Genomic DNA, 22,045 nt, shown 5'->3' with positions numbered 1-22,045 from the left:
GCAGAGAGCAGTCTGGTACACGCACCTAGTGGCAAACGTCAGAACTAATGCCCCTTCACTCTCCAGAAAAAAATTCTTGTTATTTTGGGATCCCCCCTCTTGTATGCTGCTTAACCCTTTAATTAAAATTCCTTCCATTAATTTACCTGTCCTACACGTTAAGCTTACTGACCTATAGTTATTTCAACCTGCCCAATCTCCCCTTTATACAATGGGATAATATTTGGTAGCTTCCAGTCTTTAGAAATTTTCCCAGTGTGCAGAGATTTTCAAAAAATATGCGTGAAGGGTTTATATAATCTATGTACTTACTGTACTAACTTCCGTGATTCTTCTTCTTCTGGCTACTCCCGTTAGGTGTCGCTACAGCGGATCATCTTCTTCCATATCTTCCTGTCCTCATCATCTTGTTCTGTCACACCCATCACCTGCATGTCCTCTCTCACCACATCCATAAACCTTCTCTTAGGCCTTCTTCTTCTCCTCTTGCCTTTCAGCTCTATCCTTAACATCCTTCTCCCAATATACTCAGCATCTCTCCTCTGCACATGTCCAAACCAACACAATCTTGCCTCTCAACCGTCCAACTTGAACTGACCCTCTAATGTCCTCATTTCTAATCCTGTCCATCCTCGTCACACCCAATGCAAATCTTAGCATCTTTAACTCTGCCACCTCCAGCTCTGTCTCCTGCTTTCTGGTCAGTGCCACCGTCTCCAACCCATATAACATAACTGGTCTCACTACCGTCCTGTAGATCTCCCCTTTCACTCTTGCTGATACCCGTCTGTCACAAATCACTCCTGACACTCTTCTCCACCCATTCCACCCTGCCTGCACTCTCTTTTTCACTTCTCTTCCACAATCGCCATTACTCTGTACTGTTGATCCCAAGAGCATATCTCCACCTCTACTTGTGGAAAAATATCATTTGGTCCTAGTGATTTGTTACATTTTAGCCTATTTATTCCAGTATCTTTCCCTCTATGGTATCCAAATTACTAAGTACCTCCTTAGTAGTCCCTGTTACTTTTGGAAGTTTATTGACTTCTTCACAAATAAACTTCAATAAAGTGCATGTTCAAACCATTAGCTATTTATCATTCTATCTTAACTTTACAGATCCTAATACTCATCATATCCTGCGAGACCATTCTTTTACTAGTAAAATATTGAAAAAATGTCCTTAAGTTAACTTTCACCTTTTCTGATACATTTTTCTCCAACTATTTGGAAATGGATGAAGTCTGGAACAACCACAACTCTTCTTAGAGCTGGACAGCTGGCAAAACTGAGCAATCAAGTGTGAAGGGCCTTAGAATGAGATGTCACCAAGAAATAGGTGGCCACCCTGGCTGAGCTCTAGAGAGCCCGTGAGAAGATGGGAGAAACTTCTAGAAAGACAATGACCTCTGATCAGGTCTTTATGGCAGAGTGGCCAGACAGAAGCTTCTCCTCGGTAAAGGACACACGCAAAGCAGCTGGGAGTTTGCAAAGAAGGCACCTAATGGACTCTCAGACAAGATTCTCTGGTCTGATTAAACCAAGACTAAACTGTCTGGCCTCTGTTATAAACGTAACATCTGGAGGTAACCAGACACCACTCACTACCTGCACAATGCCATTCCAGCTGTGAAGAATGGTGGAGACAGCATCAGGGATTGGGATACTAGACAGCATCAAGGTTATGTTGAAGGAGCAAAGTACAGAGATGTCCTCAATGAGAATGTGTTCAGAATGCTTTGGACGACAGACTGGATCAAAGTTTCACCTTCCAACTGGACTAAAAGAAAGACAACACAGGACTGGGTGAAGGGCAACTCTGTGAGAGGAGCACGAGAGGATATGCAGAGAGGAATGGCTGGTCAGTTCAGATTCAAGAATACCCCATGCTGAAATTGATGTTTCACACAATTATTAAGTAAGGACTCAGCATACTTGTGTCAATGTGAATATTACAAATTTCAAACTGAATTCACTTTTGAAAACCTTGTTTTTGATTTGTCATTCTGGGGTATTGAGTGTTGCTTGATGAGGGTAAATAAAGTGTATGTAAGGATGTGTAGGGTGAGTGCTTGTGCAATGAGACTTGAGAGTTTTGTTTTTTAAATAATAAAAAAAATATTCTTGAGGGTGGAGATGATTGCCCCTCTGACTTAAGACCTCCAGCTTTGGAGAATACCCTCTCACAGGGAACTTGAGGTTGCTGGAAGCATATTTGTATTAACGGAAACAGATGAGGGAAAATGGCAGAAGATCTGCTTTGATCCTAGACCAGTAGCGAGCTCCATCTTCTTTACCACAACAAAACAGGATTTCAAATGTTTCACATGATAAGCACAGGACTTCCCCTTGCAGGCCCACACCCTGACCTCAAACTTGGAGATATATATATATATATATATATATATATATACATATATATATAGTTATTTTACACTTACTTTCTCCAGAGTGATTTGTAGGTGGTTGCTGAACTACCCAAGTTCCAACAGATGAAGTTTCCTCAGTTCTCCTTGTGCCAGACTGTGATGATTCAGACTTCACCTTGATAGAAGGCTCTAGAGAAGAGATGAACCCGATCACTGCTTCATCTTGACACCCACCATCTTCCTCAACACTCCCCACACTTTTATGTTTGTGCATCTCGATGCTGACAGACTTCAACTCAGCCTCTTCTTTAATGCCCACTGACCCCAACTCACAGTCCTCATTCTTAATGCTCAGACTCTCCTGTTTAGGTGTTACACACTCCCAATCACAGTCCTCTCCTTTAACATGTATGGTCCTTTCCTCTGTGTCAGCTTCGTACGTCTCTTTTACATCCATTCCTGTTTAAACAGTAACTGGTAGATTTTTTTTTCCCTCTCTGTGGAAAGAACAAAATTTAATTCTGTCAAAGCTGCACCATTCATATCTACAGTACAAACATTTAAAATTTTAGAGCACCACCTCACTTAAGACTTACATAAAGTGAGACAATTTAGAAAATAGACACCATGACATGCAGACAGTAAGTCGTTACTCCTGAAATTGTCAGCTGTATGAGGAAACGTTGAAGTGTGGCATGAAGGTCCAACAAGCTGGAAAAAGGACCATCTCACACAGCTGTGGGTCAGCAGCATTCACTTCATGGACTAAACATACAGTGCTGTTGAGGGTCTTAGAATTGTGTTGGTTATACAAATAGAGCTAAAGTATTGTGTTAAGAAATGTGTTAGGAAGGACGAAAGAGGAACTTTTACATGTTTTAACTGCATGGCTTGTAACAAGAGGGTGAAATACATTTGACAAGTGGGACATGTGTCACATACATACTACCCCTAAAATAGAAAATCACAAAGACCATCAACACTTGGTAAACTGATCAATATATGAATATCACCAGTTGTACTCTAAGTAGCAGCACACGTCACAGTACAGCTTGGACAATCAAATGTATTTCATATGAACAGGTGTTAGTTTGATACAAGTTACCTGAAATGTGAATCCATGGATACACCACCATTCAAAGGTAAGATGACTCCTCCACAGTATACAGAACACACCAATTCAATAAAATAAGACAATTAAAACTAATAATAATTTCAAAATAATTAGAATCAGAATTGCACCTCCCATTTAGTAGTGCCATTCATATTCACATAAACCAATAACTACATGATTCATCAGATTACCAATTCCAGCATTAAATTAAACCAATCATAAAAATCCAGTTTACCCAATGTAATAATATAAAGCAGGCGTTGTCCCTAGGTGGTGCAATAACTCCCCAAACTCCCAACACAAAGGCTTGGACACAAGTTCGTTATGAACAGAGAGTTTTATTGTGTGAAACCCTTACAAAGAAGCGTTTCCCACATCATAACCACACTCCGATATGACACTCAGTAACCCTGTGGTCTCTCTTCTGCTCCTCCAGCAAGCTTCGTCTTCCTCCTCCCGACTCTGGCTCCCAAAATTGAGGCAGGCTGCTTCTTTTATCTAAACCCTGGGAGTACTTCCGGTCAGCCGTCTTTGGTTTATATATGTCTAATAATATGGAGATCTAACAGTCTCATCTTTTGTCACTACAACTAGAGTTAGGGTAAGTTATTGGATCTGCTTAATAAAATTTGTAGCTACTTTTAACCAAAATTATCAAAGTTCAACAGCTCTAGTTTGCTTTATGGGATTCTGGCAAAAGCTTGACACGTTGAAAGGATTCCACAGACAAAATATCTTTGTTTAAAAAACTTTAGTTAAAAATTCAAAGTAACACAGTTCACACAACAAAGAGAAAATTAATATAGCATAGAAAAGAAAAGTCCTTATTAAGAAAAGTTCTGTTTAAAAGGTTAAAATTCTTGTTTCATTTCTGTAGTGAGAAGTCAAGCAAAACGACACCTTTTATTAGATAACTAAAAAGATTACAATATGCAAGCTTTAGAGTTAACTCAGGCCCCTTCTTCAGGCAAGATGTAGTTGCCTCTATAGCTTGCATATTGTAATTTTATTAGTTAGCCAATAAAAGGTGTCATTATGGTTAACTTCTCACTACATTCATAATGGCTAACAAGGTACAACACTCTTGTTTCATTTAAGTTTAGTTATACAGTTGAACTATTTCTATACGGTCAGAAAACTCCATGCGTATCCCAGTTCTATGCTGAAAATGGGGTCTTTCAGTCCCTGCTAGCACTGGGACCACCTGTTCTAAGCATTAACCGACTCAATGAACACACTGCATCTTAGTTATAGAAAGAAACGTCTATCTCTTATTTACTTACGGAGGTAAAAGGCTATACCATTGTATATGGCTATGAAAGAAAATTATATTCTACTAGCTGTGTGAGCCCGTGCTGTAAAAAGCCAGGGGTTCTAGAAACTACTGAAATCATCAGGAAAAAAAACTGAAATGTAGAGATGTCAGGTAATTGAAAGGAACTGCTCTGGGCATCTCTCTCTCTAGGAGGATTCGTTTTGCCGATGTGCTCACCTCACTTGTGTATTACAATACAATTTATTTTTCTATAGCCCAAAATCACACAAGAAGTGCCGCAATGAGCTTTAACAGGCCCCTAGCCTTGACTCTCTAAGAAGACTCCCCAAAAAAAACCCTTGTAGGGAAAAAAAATGGAAGAAACCTCAGGAAAGGCAATTCAAAGAGAGAACCCTTTCCAGATAGGTTGGGCGTGCAGTGGGGGTCAATACAATACAATACACAGACCAGAACAAATCCTCAATACAATATAAAAATAAAAATATTACAAGTACTGAGCAGAATTTAACAGTAGATGATATCACATAATATGATTTGGATTTGCAACGCGTCTGGGAGTGGTGGAGAGTTTATTGTATTGTATAATTTAATGAGTATTGTGGATAGAAGGGTGCTTTGTGCACTGTTGTGTAATAATAAAGTCAATTATTGGACTTTTATCTGGTGTCTGGAGTCTTGGACAGGGGTTCAAGGGAGTGATAGCGCCCCCTATCTGTCACAACTGATCTCGACAATAGTATGAGGCTAAATTATTTTGGCGGACTTAATATTGCTGGACAGCTAGATGAAGGCCACAGGATCGGCATTAGAAGGCACGACAAAGAAGGGAGCAAAAAATGACACACCCTGCCCACCAAAAACAGACGAGATATGGATGTGTCTGTGCTTAGTAGAATAGTGGTGTGCCTTCTGACGATTTTGGTTACAAAAATCTGAAAAAATAGTCGGGAAGCACTGTCCTAGACAACAGTATGTGGCTTAATAGTTTCTAGCAGGCTTAGTGAAATGACTCAGTTTAATCAGAAAGTAACTGAGAAATTCTTAGAGTGCAAAATTTATGTTCAAGGAAATCAAGGTATCCTGACCATAAAGGCAGAATAAGATTTAGGTTGGATTTACCCTGTGGGTTTAGTACAAGATGATGATGGGGGGAATTATATTTATAAGATGTGGGTGTCTGTGGAATGTGAATTTGTGCCCAGGTGAGGTAAGCCTGGCAAACTTGTATAGGACTGGACAGACTGGCACTAAGTGTAGAATAAAATGAGGGTGACAATGACTCTGTGGGTGTGCTAAATGATAAACTGGGATGCAAGACTTGGAAAAAAACAAACAATCACAGAGGATTAGTGATTGTATGATGTGGATGTAAGGAATAGAGTGGGAATGGCCAAGGACTGGGCACTCTGTGTTATAGGACAGACTGGAAGTGCACTTTATTGGAAGATTAAAGAAGTGGGAGTTGGGACATTATGGTGTGGATTTTGGCAGAATGGGGAACTGGGCACGTTGGTAGAGGATTGGGCAATTTAGAGACAGGTGTAGCATTAAATTTGGGTGGCAGGTGCACCTGTTCCTTTCCACATCTATAGGGTAAGTTATAGGAAGAATATGAGGACTGTGGATGTCACAGACTGACATTTTGGAGCACAGTAGAAATGGGAAAGCTGGCGTCCCATTGGGCAGCATGGTGGAAAAGGTGTAATACATTTTAGCTTGGATTATTCCGATGGGTCTGGTGCTGGACAGGCCAAGATGTGTATTGACATAATGATGATGAGGAGGAGGAGGACCACCAGAGCATGTGGAATGACCAGTTAGATAGATAAAAAAATGCACTACAGAATAAATAGATGTGAAATGCACTATATGATAGATATGTGCTGCTTCAGTTTGTCCCTCCAAAAACTACACTCTAGCCCAAATTATTTTTTCACCAGACACCACTGCCCCAAGAATCTTTTTTATTATTTATTTATTTGGGTAATAGAGTTTCCTCTCACTACAGTTGTATTCGTTCCCAGCCCGTCTTTCTCTTTTACTAATCAGACATTTAACGCTCGACTGATTCTTCCCGGGTCCTTCCTGCGTGGAGTTTGCATGTTCTCCCCGTGTCTGTGTGGGCTTCCTCCCACAGTCCAAAGACATGCAGGTTAGGTGCATTGGCGGTCCTAAATTGTTCCTAGTGTGTGTGCGCCCTGCCCGTTTTTTTTTTTTTTCCTGCCTTGTGTCCTGTGTTGGCTGGGATTGGCTCCTGCAGACCCCCGTGACCCTGTGTTAGGATATAGCGGGTTGGGTAACGACTAATGACTGACTGACTTATTCTTTGTTACTCTTTTTTTTTTTCGGCCGGCCGGTCACTAACTCCTCTCTGGTCTTAAACTGGCCACCCCGGACTGAATGGAGAAAGAAGGCACTTTGTGTACGGAAGAGGTGACTCCTCGAAGTCGGCGGATTCACAAGGACACGACCGAAGGAATTAACGGAAAGGGGTGAACAGGAGAAGGCGATGTGAAGCAGAAAAGAGACACGATAACGTGATATAAAGAACAGACACTAAAAAAACGACAAAGACATGCGGGGGTCACAGGGGGATTCACTAGAGTAATGTTTATAGTACAGCTCAGGGTTAGAAGGACACGAACATGCTTGCGCGTCTGTGACTGATCCCGTGCGCATTAACGCTGAACAAAATCTCAAACCACCATAGCCGAAGCGCTTACCGTTTAGCTCTCTCGGTGATGTGATTCTTTGGTGTTCACGCTCTTGACTCACCAGCACGCTGCACAATAACATCAGCTGGTTTACTGCCCAACTGTTGGCAGCACCGCGGCTTCGTTTTCCGACGACCTTGATGTCGTCACGCGGCGAGCACTGAGCATGCGCCTAATCCGTAAACGGAAATACAAGTGCAGCAGTTCAGTCGGTGTGACTTTTCACTTGAAAAGAAAGTGCGCGAATTTGTGAAGAAATCAGGTGCACCTTGTGCCGCTCGGGTGCGAACTTTGACACTCTGACGTCTTCGGGGCTACTAATGTTTGGCAGACCGGTCAGCTCGTGTGGCCCGGTCGATTTAGGCGGTGGACGAAAAGTGCATGTCGCTACCCGATTTTTGTGTTTTCGTTTATCTCCGACTGTAAGTGGACTTTTTACTGGAAAATATGGCAACTTTTGTGTTTTATAACGTCTTGGAAGAATATTTGTCGCCTGAAAATTTTAACTCCATTCGAATGAAAAGGGAGCGAAATGAAATGTGTCAACTCCAACTGTCTGTGATAGAAGAAAAGTTCACATGACATCCTGAAATGAAATTGCGATTGGACTGAGGCGGCCACAATTATGTATGCTGGGATGAGCAGAGGGGGCTGTGTGGGCTTTGGCTTGGGACCCCCAGAGGTTTATTATCTCCAGTATCATTGAAGGCTGCAAGTTTGTCTTTGTCCCCGGCCATTTGACCAAGCAGTGTATTTATTACAAAGGACAAGGACACCTCCATTTGCTTCTTTACTTTTATAATGCCTTCAGTTTTCTTTGTAACTGTATATTTTTGAAAAGCAATTTGATCTACACTTGTAAACAAAGGTGATATAGAAATATTATTAGTGAACAAATATTAAGGGACAGATCAGGAAAAACGTAAGTTTAAATAGGACACATTTGTTATGGAATATTGCTGTATAACGACTCTTTGACTCTGAGAAGCATCTTGTTCATAAAGCTAAAATAGCATTTTTCCTTTTTTGACAAATTTAATGATTCACTTTTATTGTGTTCAAAACCTTGGCTAACATCTTTAAATACTAAGGTAAAAATCTAAATATTTGGGTTCTCCTTCCCTAATAGTTTTTAACACATCCCCTTGTTGGCCATTTTCATTGTAGTTCTGTTCTAGTTAAATGCATTTATTGTTTATACATCTTTATGATTGCAAAATTTTCTGCTCATAATATATATACATATAAATATGGGTGTGTATAATTTTTTTTATAGAAACATTGTTCACAGATCTTTTATTTTTGAACATACCATTTATTTCTTCAATAAAAATGTATGATAAGTGTATTGTATTTCCTTTTTCTAATGTTATAAAAATGAACTGGCTCTGTGTCAATATGGGTGAATAAAACCATTGACATGAGACGAGTCTGCACACAAACAGTGGTGTGTTATGTTGATTAAACTTGTAAGAAAGAATATCACTGCCCTCAGTCCACATGGTGTTCATCATAAACTGAACTACTTCATGCTGTGTAAATTCTGCTCAGTTAGTGGAGAATATTTTATTTTACAGCTGTTAAATTCAGTTCAGTTTTATTATATTAATAGGTAAGTTGGTTTCTCAAGGGGTTTTACAGAGACGCCTTGAAATAACATTAAAAACACATCACTAAGAACAAACGAATAACAAATATAAACTATAGCGGCAAGCGCTTATTGTAAAAAATAAAAGATCAAATAGATTGATTCAAGTGATAACAGCACACTTCCTTAATTTAAGTCTGTGGATATAAAGTTAAACTTCTTTGTAAGTTTAATAGCCATTGGAATAAATGAGGATTTGAACCGGTGGCTTTATGCTCTTCATTTCTTCAGCATCTGACCTGATTGGACAACTGACGTATGTCTGTGAACTTTATAATGGATACGTATAGCTTTTTGTAAGTACATCGTATTGATGAAAAAGGCAATAAGGATTTTCCTTTTTAGTTGCTATACGACATTCGTAATCTCGTGGTTTAAATGTGAAAGTCGCTGCATTTTCCGTATTTGGGTAAATGGGTGCATTACGTTTATTTCGTAACACCCTATTAGCATTTGGTGACGTGTTTCTTTTAACATTTGCTCGCATTTTTCATCTTAAAGAGTGAACGGCATGCTAATAATTAAGCAAAACAATGTAATCGAGGTGTCGAATTAGGAATAGAATTAGGAGAGCACGTCTGACACTCGACGGGTGTAAAGTGTACCCTCCAAAGCCATCGGTATTTTTTATTATGTTGATATCAGATTACATTGTTACAATAGTTTTTCCATAATAAAGTTAACAAACTTATAATAATGAAGGCTAAATTACATACAAGAGTAGCAACAGCCAAGTTATTACAAGAAAGCGAGATGCAGATAATAGCGTTACACATTTTTAATTAAGAAGATCAGAATCTTACACGTTTTAATTATTTGTGTATTTTCCCTTTTTAAAAGCTATTTCTAGCATATTAATGTCCATACAGAAAGATGTAACAGAGGGTCTATCTTTCTGTACTTTACACTTATGAATAGGAAATTTATGAAGCAAGGAAACTACAGTTGCTTCATTTTCTAACCTTTAGTCTTCAAAATTGTATACAGAAGAAAAACAAGAATTAAAGAATGAGATATTGGTTTGTCATTCAAGACAGTAACAGAAATAAATCTTTATAAAACATTTTGGAATAGGAGCAGAAGTAAAAGAAATCTGAGGGGATTTTTTTTTTTCATTTTTACATAAACTACATTCTGGCGATATATTAATGTCATACTTATGAATTAATTTGTTAGTTGGGTACTATTTATTCATAATTTTGAAATGGATTTCTTTAACCTTGTTTGATAGAAAAAATTATATGGCAGAAAACAGGCAATTTTAAAATTTATATCCAAAGCCATTAGAGAAGTGTGGTGTGCGTCTGATGTGGCACAGTGACAGGCTGGGCACCTGTTGTTGTCATTTGTCATTAGCTTATCATTTAAGCTGTTGGTTTAGGAGGAGAAGGCTTGGTCCTTAAAAATAACCAATTTCTTATTGCTGCAGTTTGAAATACAATGCCCCTTTATTGTATTTTTTTTCTTGACCCTACAGGATGCCCAGTGGTAACCAGCCATCCAAGTGGCTGAAGAGCTGCCAATGTATCCAAATTCTGAGACACAACTGGATGTTCTTTTCTTCTGCTTTTAAGATTCCCAATTCAAGATGATGTGCAGTTCATATTAGATTTGCTATTTCTACAGGTAAGACTACTGAGGCGTTCAGTTTCAGAAATAATTTGTGCACAATTCCTGCAAAGCCTCCCCATATTTATTACTTGATCTGTAATATTTTGCTGTCTTGAATACTGTACTGTATGTCTGCTCACTCTGTCCAGTAACTAACACGGCTTTTTAATTTTAGACAGGAAAGACTCAGAGTGTGAATCCTCACAAACACAGAGACTGAGGCTCATCAGCCCCAGCAGTCACTAAACAGAGATGTTGTTCTGTGTTGGAAAATAACATTTATTTTCTTAAGTTGCTGTGCTTTTGTTGTTTGATTTTGAAAGAGCTGAGACTTATTTTTAACTGAAAACAAAACTAAGGTAGGAGAGAAAAACAAAGATGTCTGCATGTAACGGCACCTGAGCACATCACATTAGAAGTTCAGATATACAGAGATTGTAACACAATGTCTACTGTATGCATAATGTAAAAGACAAAAAATGATGCTACATATAATGACAGTTAAGATGGGGTTCTTTCAACATCCAACAAAAAACCACAGTAATTAAAATATATAAACTTTAAGCAGACCTTTATCTATTGTGATGGTTCACTTTGGTAATAATTGATCTACAGGTGAACCAAGAAAGGAGGCAGAAGAAGAAGTAAGAGTACACTTTATTAATGTTTGAACTCTGTGAGTGAACATCATTTATGTTTTTAACAGTTACAGTGAAGTAAAAGAGTCCGGTTGTTTTATGGGGCAGCAGTTAAAGAAGAAAGATGGAGAGATGTGTGCCATGTTGAAGTAGTGGCTGCCCCTCCTGCCCGGCACTTCTAGAATCCTCCCTCTCAATCCCTGCTCTGATCTGCTGTGTCTTTGCCAAGTGATCACGAGGTATTGGCCTTTTTTTTTTTCTTCTGAAAACTGTCTCGGTCTCATTACACTGGCTGCCTGTCTCACAAAGAATTGATTTCAAGGTTCTATCAAATAATTAGAAAGCTTTTAGTATTTTACACCCTGACTGTATTTTGGAGTGTCTCCTCCCAACATTTCTTTTCTGAAACGTTGCTTTGCTTTTTATTCCAAGATCAAACATAAAAACCGGCAGCTTTCTGTACTCTGTAATGCTTTGCCAATAGAGAAGTGCCAGGCTACAAATGTCAAGCATTTCAAAAAACTTCAACAAGCCCACTTTTTTAATTTGGCTTTTTCTTAATTACTTGCATTGGTTGTAATAAATTAGAAATGGTACTGTGTACACTTTGTAAGCTCTGCACTGGGCACTAACCTCTTCTGTTTTTCTCTGTTGTTTTTTTTCCAATTTATTGTAATGGTGCCCCCCTGCATCTCCACCGTCTGTTACATCAACTCCAACTGTCTGTGATAGAAGAAAAGTTCACAAGACATCCTGAAATGAAATTGTGATTGGACTGAGGCGGCCACAATTATGTATGCTGGGATGAGCAGAGGGGGCTGTGTGGGCTTTGGCTTGGGACCCCCAGAGGTTTATTATCTCGAGTATCATTGAAGGCTGCAAGTTTGTCTTTGTCCCCGGCCATTTGACCAGGCAGTGTATTTATTACAAAGGACAAGGACCCTCCATTTGCTTCTTTACTTTTATAATGCCTTCAGTTTTCTTTGTAACTGTATATTTTTGAGCAATTTGATCTACACTTGTAAACAAAGGTGATATAGAAATATTATTTGTAAACAAATATTAAGGGACAGATCAGGAAAAACGTAAGTTTAAATAGGACACATTTGTTATGGAATATTGCTGGATAACGACTCTTTGACTCTGAGAAGCATCTTGTTCATAAAGCTAAAATAGCATTTTTCCTTTTTTGACAAATTTAATGATTCACTTTTATTGTGTTCAAAACCTTGGCTAACATCTTTAAATACTAAGGTAAAAATCTAAATATTTGGGTTCTCCTTCCCTAATAGTTTTTAACACATCCCCTTGTTGGCCATTTTCATTGTAGTTGTGTTCTAGTTAAATGCATTTATTGTTTATACATCTTTATGATTGCAATTTTCTACTCATAATATATATACATATAAATATGGGTGTGTATAATTTTTTTATAGAAACATTGTTCACAGATCTTTTATTTTTGAACATACCATTTATTTCTTCAATAAAAATGTACGATAAGTGTATTGTATTTCCTTTTTCTAAAGTTATAAAAATGAACTGGCTCTGTGTCAATATGGGTGAATAAAACCTTTGACATGAGACGAGTCTGCACACAAACAGCGGTGTGTTATGTTGATTAAACTTGTAAGAAAGAATATCACTGCCCTCAGTCCACATGGTGTTCTTCATAAACTGAACTATTTCATGCTGTTTAAATTCTGCTCAGTTAGAGAAGAATATTTTATTTTACAGCTGTTAAATTCAGTTCAGTTTTATTATATTAATAGGTAAGTTGGTTTCTCAAGGGGTTTCACAGAGACACCTTGAAATAAAATTAAAAACACATCACTAAGAACAAACGAATAACATATATGAACTATAGCAGCAAGCGCTTATTGTAAAAAATAAAAGATCAAATAGATTGATTCAAGTGATAACAGCACACTTCCTTAATTTAAGTCTGTGGGTATAAAGTTAAACTTCTTTGTAAGTTTAATAGCCATTGGAATAAATGAGGATTTGAATCAGTGGCTTTATGCTCTTCATTTCTTCAGCATCTCACCTGATTGGACAACTGAAAACTAATTAAAGAATTCAACAAGTGGACAGTCACAGTTAATACTAAGGGGGTCAGTCAGCACAATGCCGTGCAACACAGTGTTAATTCTTTCCTTTTGTTTTGAAAAAGGACCATATAATATATTTCTATAGTACTGGTTGGATACATTAGGTTTTGTAAACCTGATGCCTTAAGACAAATGACAATTTTATTAATAATAAATGATGTCTAAAGATATTTTTAAACAAACACAATTTGCTCATAAGAGGGAAATTGCAACAATAGATCAAAACGGAAAAGAAACTTTATATGATTTATTACGTGAGTGGGAAAATAAAAACTCTACATACTTTATATAACACACACACACACATATATATATATATATATATATATATATATATATATATATATATATATATATATATATATATATATGCCAAATAATACAAAGAGTACACCACATGTGTTTCGCCCTAATTGGGGCTTATCAGGTGTGCATACCAAAGCTTCCTCTTATGGCGATTAAACATTGGACATCAACGTTACGCCACAAAGGCTGCTTCGTTTATTTTGCAGGATGAATATTTTCATTATGGTCAACTAATGTGGAACTAAAATGAATATACGGTAATGTCTAGTTATACCGCATGCACAGTTCTCATCAGGCCGTGCCGTAAAGTGGATTCTTTTGTTTTTAATGTTTTTTCCATTAAGCGCATGCGGTGTACCGTATATCGCTACCTGGTTCCCATTGCCGGCCCGATCTGCGCGCGCGTGCGTGCGTATTGAAAGGCTACGTCATCACACACTTTACGGTGCTACCCAATCTGTTTAACGCATGAACACTTAAGGGCATGTTAAGCTTTCATTACGCCTGCGCGCGCAAATCGGGTAGGCACGCTGATCGGGTAATGACACTGCAGTCAGTTTTGAAGGATCACATCAGCAGCTAACAGAAGGTAATTGGGCCACTGCACTTGGTGAGTGCCTGATTAGACGGGGCGAACGTGACCCTTTTGTTTTCAGCTGCTGTTACTCACCGACTTTCGCCTCGTCTTTGATTTTTACACCAAGGAGCAGTCGTTTTCGTTCTAATGTTATGTTTATTACGTTCATAGAGATTTGAAATCACACCTTGTTACAGTCTAAATGTGTTATACCGCCTTTCACAGAACACACTCCTACTAGGCGCCTTATCACTTTCAGTTAGTTTTATTATTAGAAAGTTATGTATAACATACAGTGAATACTCACGTGATCGACTTAGTATTACATGATTTTTTTCCTTCCTAGCTGAAATTCTCATTAACGAACGTATGTAAATTGGTTGTGATCAATTGAATGGACATCATCTAATCCAGTGAATAAAACAACTGTAACAACTGGTAGTTGAGTATTGAGGTTCTCGGAGCTGAACTTTGCTGCGCACTTCCCCCAAGCTATCAGCTAGCGGAATGCCAGCGCCATACACGCAGCTGTACCTAGCTCATTAAGCAGGCGAACACTCGTGTCCCATACACCGCACGACCCCGAGTGTCTCTGTAAATAATTGCATAGATGGAATATCTAGCAAGACACAAACACACAAAGTTTGTGAATTTCCCCTTGGGATTAATAAAGTATCTATCTATCTATCTATCTATCTATCTATCTATCTATCTATCTATCTATCTATCAGTGGTTTCCAAACTCGATCCTGGGGACCCACTGTGGCTGCAGGTTTTTGGTCAAACCAACTTCCGTTTTTCATTGGACTCTTAGCCTAATTAAGTGAGTTATTATTTCCCAGTTTCTGTGTTTTAGAGTCAATGTGGAAATTGCAAGCAAAGTTTGGTAGATTTTTATTAAAATGTACTAAGCAGTTATTTGGGGGAATATGTAGTTTTTTAATTCATTAACAGTATTTTCAACCTAATTTTCATTCTGCTTTTCCAGATGTTCTGGTTATTTAATTGATTATTTACTAATTAGCAGGTCTGACACTGAAGTCATTGCAACTTTCATCATCCTGGGTGGCTGCTATGCAGGTTGTTAATTGTCACTATTAGAGTTAAATGAAGGGAGCAAACTACACAGGGAAAGGGGAAAATAATAGGAAAACAACAAAAGAGAGTTAGGCATTTATAGCTTTAGAAAAAAAAATGAAGTATTTCTAAATGTCTTATAAATGTAAAAAAAAAAAATACTGTTGTGTTTTTTTCTGAGTGCAGAATAAGAGAAGAGTAAATAAAAGACCGGCTAATTAAATGAGGTCAGTTGTTATCGATTATTATCACCGATTGTGAATCTGGTGGGGACAAAAACCTGCAGCCACAGTGGGACCCCAGGATTGAGTTTGGGAACCACTGATCTAATCAATGTGTAGATTTAAGGAATACCTAGATAGGATCTGAAGTCTTTGTTTAGATTCCATACCTAGATGTGGTATTAAAAAAAAAAAAAATCTGATTCAGAAAACTGGTCCACGTGCCACGCCAAGTTTCTTTACAAATCTTAAATCAATATTAAACTATGCAAGTGTGCACACACTTTTGCAGCCCATGGACCAGGTGGGATTTTAACAATTGTTTTAAAAGAAATGAAAGATGCCATTTATAAGCTTTTTATTAGGCGTATTCCACCAGTCCCTTCAGAAATGTGAAGTATCCGAGGGCTGGAAAGTTGCATTTGTGACTCTAGTCTTCCAGAAGGAAGACAAAATGGGCCCTGGTAATTATAGACGAGTAGGTTGTAATTCTGTGCCATGCAAAGTTAAGGAAACAATAAGAAACAAATGAGAACATCACCTAAACAAAAATAATTTGCCAAATAACAGCTAGTATGGGTTTATGAGAGGAAGGTCCTGCCAAACCAAACTTTTAGGTGGTTTTTTTTTTTGAAAAAGCAACCGGAATAGTTGACAAAAACAAAGCACTTGACATAATTTACCTAGACTTTCAAAAAGGCTTTGACTCCGCCATCCCACACCAAAGATGAACTCTGAAACCTGAAGCTGTAGGCATCAGAGGTGACCTACAAAACTGGATCTCTAGCTGAGATAAGGAAAGAATCGGTGGCATCCCTTAGTGGACTGTTTTTGGACCCTCCTTACTTTTTCTGATTTATATTAATGACATTGATTCTGCTAGAGTTAGTCCATCCATCCATTTTCCAACCCGTTGAATCCGAACACAGGGTCACGGGGATCTGCTGGAGCCAATCCCAGCTAACACAGGGCTCAAGGCAGGAACCAATCCCGGGCAGGGTGCCAACCCACCGCAGGACACACACCCACACACCAAACACACACTAGGCACAATTTAGAATCGCCAATCCAACTAACCTGCATGTCTTTGGACCGTGGGAGGAAACCCACACAGACACGGGGAGAACATACAAACTCCATGCAGGGAGGACCCGGCTAGAGTTAGTAAATTTGTGAAATTCAAAGATTGCACTAAAATTGGAGGGATAGCAGACAGTGAGGAGGCAGCAAAATAATTCTAAAAGGAGTGCTTTTCATCCTTTGTTGAGGTGTATCCACTGTCATCTGAAACACAAATTATCCAAGTTGTCTGTAATGTGCAAAACGTAATCACATTCCTATTGATTCAGTGTACTTGCCAAGATGCCAGCCATCACACACAGCATAACCCTGAAGTCTGCTTCCTAGGCTATATGATAAAATAAAAGAACAGAGTTGAGGTGGGTAACATTGGAAAATGAACACATTTGAGCTTCACGGTTTAGTGGTATTTTAAAGGAGTGAAAGTGCTAGCTGTTTAAAAAAGCACATTCATTAGAACAATCTGGATGAGAACAGGCAATTCAACCCGACAAAGGTCGCCAGTCCTATCCACTTAATTCTTAAGTCGAGTTTTGAAAGTCCCTAAAGTCTTACTGTCCACCATGCTACCTGGTCACTTATTCCAAGTGTCTATCCTTCTCTGCGTAAAGGAAAGCCTCCTAATGTTTGTGTGAAATTTACCCTTAACAAGTTTCCAACTGTGTCCCCGTGTTCTTGATGAACTCATTTTAAAGTCACCGTCTCGATCCACTGGACTAATTCCCTTCATAATGTTAAACACTTCACTCAGGTCTCCTCTTAATCTCCGTTTCCTTAAACTGTGAAGGCTCAGCTCTTTCAATCTTTCCTCATAACTCATCCCCTGTGGCCCTGTGATCAGCCTGGTCGCTCTTCTCTGGACCTTTTCTTGCACTGCTATGTCTTTTTGTATCCTGGAGACCCAAACTGCACACAGGACTCCAGATGAGGCCTCACCAGTATGTTATAAAACTTGAGTAGAGCCTCCTGTTGACTTGTACCCCAAACATCAAGTGTCAAAGAGAAAAGCAGGCTCAATTATTTAGCTCACAGAATTAAGGATTTATTTGTAAGTTTTCGGGTAGAACTGAAACACTCTGATAGAAGATACAGTAGGCCTAATGGCTCTAGATTTTAATTGAGAACTTCAAGCGTTTTTAAATATATGTTTTCTTTGACCAGGCTGCCCACAGTCAGCACTTTATATTGTATGTCACGCGTGTGCATCACAGAGTCACCTTCCAAGTTCCTCCCAGGTATGTGGTACCATCCCAGACAGAGAAGGGGTGCTTCTGCTAACTGTCTCGTCTTTTTCTTCCTCCACAGTAAATGAAAACTGTCCATTGTGGGCCACTGACTCTTTCCTTTCCAGTCTCATTTGATGTTATGTTTGACATTGTTAATTAAAACCTGGACATTTTTATATTCTTCCAGTTTTTTATCAGAACACCTGGGGCCTCATGTATCAACGGTGCGTACGCACAGAAATGTTGCGTAAGAACTCTTCCACGTTCAAATCGCGATGTATAAAACCTACACTTGGCGTAAAGCCACGCACTTTTCCACGGTACCTAATGTCTTGTCGTATGCAAGTTCTCCGCTCGGTTTTGCAGACTGGCGGCACCCAGAGTCAAAGCAATGGTACTGTTCCTGTGTGGTTACTTTTTATTTTCCTGATGCGGCTGAATACACTGAAACTAACTGCATATCGTTTATTAGTGTAACGCATCTGATTGTAATTAACTTGTAACAATATAATGGTCCAGGGAACAGCCATAGTCAAAACCCAGCCTCCACAACTTAGTTTCATCTCCGTTTAAAACTAAATGATGGAGAACAGCTTGAAAACACCTGAGGATGTGTGTGTCATCATCGCTTCAAAAAGGTCGCTCTTAAAATCTCAAATATGAGCATTTTGCAAACGGCCTTAAGACACAGTCTGGGTGGTACTTTTGTTATTATAATAATCTATACTAATAAAAGGCAAAGCCCTCACTCACTCACTCACTCACTCACTCACTCACTCACTCACTCACTCACTCACTCACTCACTCACTCATCACTAATTCTCCAACTTCCCGTGTAGGTAGAAGGCTGAAATTTGGCAGGCTCATTCCTTACAGCTTACTTACAAAAGTTGGGCAGGTTTCATTTCGAATTTCTACACGTAACGGTCATAACTGAAACTTACTTTCGACCATATATATGGCCATAGCCTGCAGCTCGGACGCCTCCCACGTAATTGAGTGCCTGCCCATATAAGGTAAATATTCGCGGGTGAAGGACTGTGCTTATGCAAACAAAGATGAGATGGTCTAGTGTTTGGAACAAACTCAGCGAAAGTGCGAGAGAAACTTTTAAGTTCCGGGTCTTAGCTAACATTAAATAAAGCCGTGGACATCGCAAGATCACACAAGAGAGCGGCTCACGTGAACTGACTGTGAACGCAGTACGTAGAGAACAAGGCAGAGCTCCAAAGAGCGTTGAATAAAAAACGCATTACACAATTGAGAAGGCAGCAAAAGAATATGAAGCGAGTGACGCATACAAGCATATTCATAAGTGCAGCTACTGCGGAAACAAAGCAAACGGTGTAAACCTTAAGTTTACATTAAGTTCATAGACACGCTGCCGTTTGTCATGCCTACGACGAATACGATATTCGCTAGATACAAGTTTAATGAAAAGACATGAGGTATAAACGAGACTTTGGATCACTTTGTAACGGAGTTAAAATTGCTGGTGAAGGACTGTGCTTATGCAAACGAATGGGAAAGCAGGGTGTAAAGCTTAACTTTAAATTAGGTTCATAGACACGCTGCCGCTGGCGTTTGTTATGCCTAAGACGAATACGATATTCACCAGATAAAAGTTTACTGAGAGGACCCAGGGTATAAACGAGACTTTTGATTACTTTGTAAAGGAGTTAAAATTGCTGGTGAAGGACTGTGCTTATGCAAAGGAAGATGAGATGGTCAGGGATAGACTATTGTTTGGCACAAACTCAGCAAAAGTGCGATAGAAATTTTTAAGTGCTGGGTCTGAGCTAACATTAAATAATTGCTGGTGAAGGACTGTGCTTATGCAAACGAATAGAAAGCAAATGTTACGTTATTTTTAAAATGTTTCCTTTTCTTTTTCATAACTTCTTTAACACACTTCTTCTTTGCTCGAAGTGCGGGTATTTTGCTAGTGTTTCATATTTTGTATTTTTGACACTGCTGTCCTGTTTTCTTGGGTTTTGTATCAGCTATGGAGAAAAACTTCTATTTAGCTCTGGTTCCTTATCTCTATTTCATTTAACATTATTACTTTTTTGCATCTTTTCAACACTATTTTTGATTCCATTCGGACATCGCCATGCTTGTCTGGTTGTCTTAGAATCGACGAGGAGTGCGGTGTGTAACACCATTAGAACAACTGAGATGACGACAGGGCATTCAGCCCAACAATCACGGCCGTTTCCCACCTGCTGGCCGTACATTTTCATCATTTAATTCAGTTTATTTTTGCATAGTGTGTGGTACTGACAAACTCAAAGACAATACATTTTTGGGACACCAACTGTGTCAAAAGATGGAGGAAAAGAAACTAAAAAATAAGAAGCTGAAAGAGTGCTTCTTTGCACCTACCCTGTATAGGGCTTGAACGTTTGGTCTGGCCATTTAGAGAGCTTTCTCAGGCACAAAGTACCTCCTTCAGGGACGCCTGGCTTTGTGTTGGTGGGCCCAGAAGGGCGGGGGCTTGCGGATTCTTGACACTGTTAGTGGCAGCGCCTCCTCTCTCCGTGGCGGGTTATTACGTACCTCAACAGAGCTGCATGCGTGACAAGTGGTAATAGTGCAAGTCCTGTTCTATTGTTCCATATGGAGGAATAGCTAAAACCAGTTGACTTCCCACCAGAGAATCAGCAGCAGATTATTAGTGTGGTTGGCAACAATGCTATGCTAATAGAGAAAACCAGTCCAACTCAACCTGAGGACAAACTAAGTCTTACATGGAAGCCCAAACTTTTCCCTAATTGGTGTTCATCCATTTCTGTATTGAAGCAGTGTGAAGTTTTCCTCTGTTTTCTTTTCAATGCCAGTAGCTGCCTCTTTCTTTCTGGCTATCACTTTTGTTCTCTTTCGTTTGTTAGCGGCACTCCTTTAAAAAAAGAAGTCCCAGTAGAAGAGTGTATAGCTCACTTCCTGTGGCAACTTGACACCAACCAACCAGAATGCCCTACCACGAGTGGTCCTTAAACCTTGGCCATTGTCTCTGAGGCCTCTAGACCTTCCCACAAGTGGCCCCAAATGACTGCACAATAAAAAGCCAATGACCAGAAATAAAAGAAAAAAAAACAGGATTTATCTTCATCTATACAGCCTTGCTACAACACGAAATGCTTTTCTATCATAAGAATGTATCCCATATTCACGAAATCTTTCATTTATGTCTTTCTGCAGATTTACAAGAGATCTGCAGCTTCTCTCTGTTTTTAGGTCTTCAGACTTCTCTTCTGTGTGGCTCACCACAGACTGGACAAGGGGAAATTTTTAAGAAATCGACATTGGAATCGGGGAGTTGTACACCTGACTGTTTGCAATGCAGTTCTCTGCCTGTTATGAAATTAACAAGAGCAGGTGTCATTAGCCCTCAACAACAGGTAGACAATACAAATTCAGTGGCTCTATCTTTGAATCGTGAATCTGAATGCAGACTTGGTCGCCTCAAGAATCAGAGGACGCCATACTGCTGTCCTGAATGTGGCAAACAGTTTTCACACAACAGCCATTTTAAGATGCACACCAAAATTCATTCCAGAAAGAAGTCAAACTGCTGTTCCAAGTGTGGCAAATGATTTTCTCACCACAAAAGTCTTCAGGTAGATGAAGGGGCTTACAACGGGGAGAAACCATATTGCTGTTCCGAATGTGGCAAGCAGTTCCTTGCCAAGAAGAGCCTGTGGAGTCACCGGAGGATTCATTCTGAAGAGAAGTCATATTGTTGTTCTGAATGTGGGAAACGATTCATTTACAAGAAATGTCTTCAGAATCATGCAATAATTCACACTGGAGAGAAGCCATTTGCCTGTCCTGAGTGTAACAAAAGATTCTGCCACCTTCATGTACACTCGAGAGTTCACACTGGGGAGAAACGCTACTCCTGTTCTGAATGTGGTAAGCGATTCTCTCAAATGACAAATCTTAAAAAGTACACAAAAATCCATGCTAGAGAGGAAGCAATCAAGAGAATTAAAGGAACATGTAGTTAATACAAATCATCACTCTCAAATTTTAGACCAAGTCAATTCAGGGAACAATCTGGATTCTGTAACT

General features: G+C 39.2%; 1 protein-coding gene across 1 annotated transcript in view; it reads right to left on the bottom strand.

Annotated features, from left to right (window-relative positions):
* The window catches only part of LOC120534728 (zinc finger protein 91-like), a 49,038-nt gene that overhangs the window by 9,879 nt on the left and 17,114 nt on the right, over window positions 1-22,045 (bottom strand). Inside the window, 3 exon segments of the mRNA XM_039762313.1 lie at window positions 2,445-2,561; window positions 7,486-7,648; window positions 7,745-7,914. Coding sequence (XP_039618247.1) covers window positions 2,445-2,561; window positions 7,486-7,648; window positions 7,745-7,914 — 450 coding nt within the window.

The sequence above is a fragment of the Polypterus senegalus genome, chromosome 8 (genome assembly GCF_016835505.1).
Source record: "Polypterus senegalus isolate Bchr_013 chromosome 8, ASM1683550v1, whole genome shotgun sequence".
NCBI lineage: Eukaryota > Metazoa > Chordata > Cladistia > Polypteriformes > Polypteridae > Polypterus > Polypterus senegalus.
The sequence above is the reverse complement of the archived record's forward strand: the minus strand, read 5'-3'. Positions and strand labels throughout refer to the sequence as shown.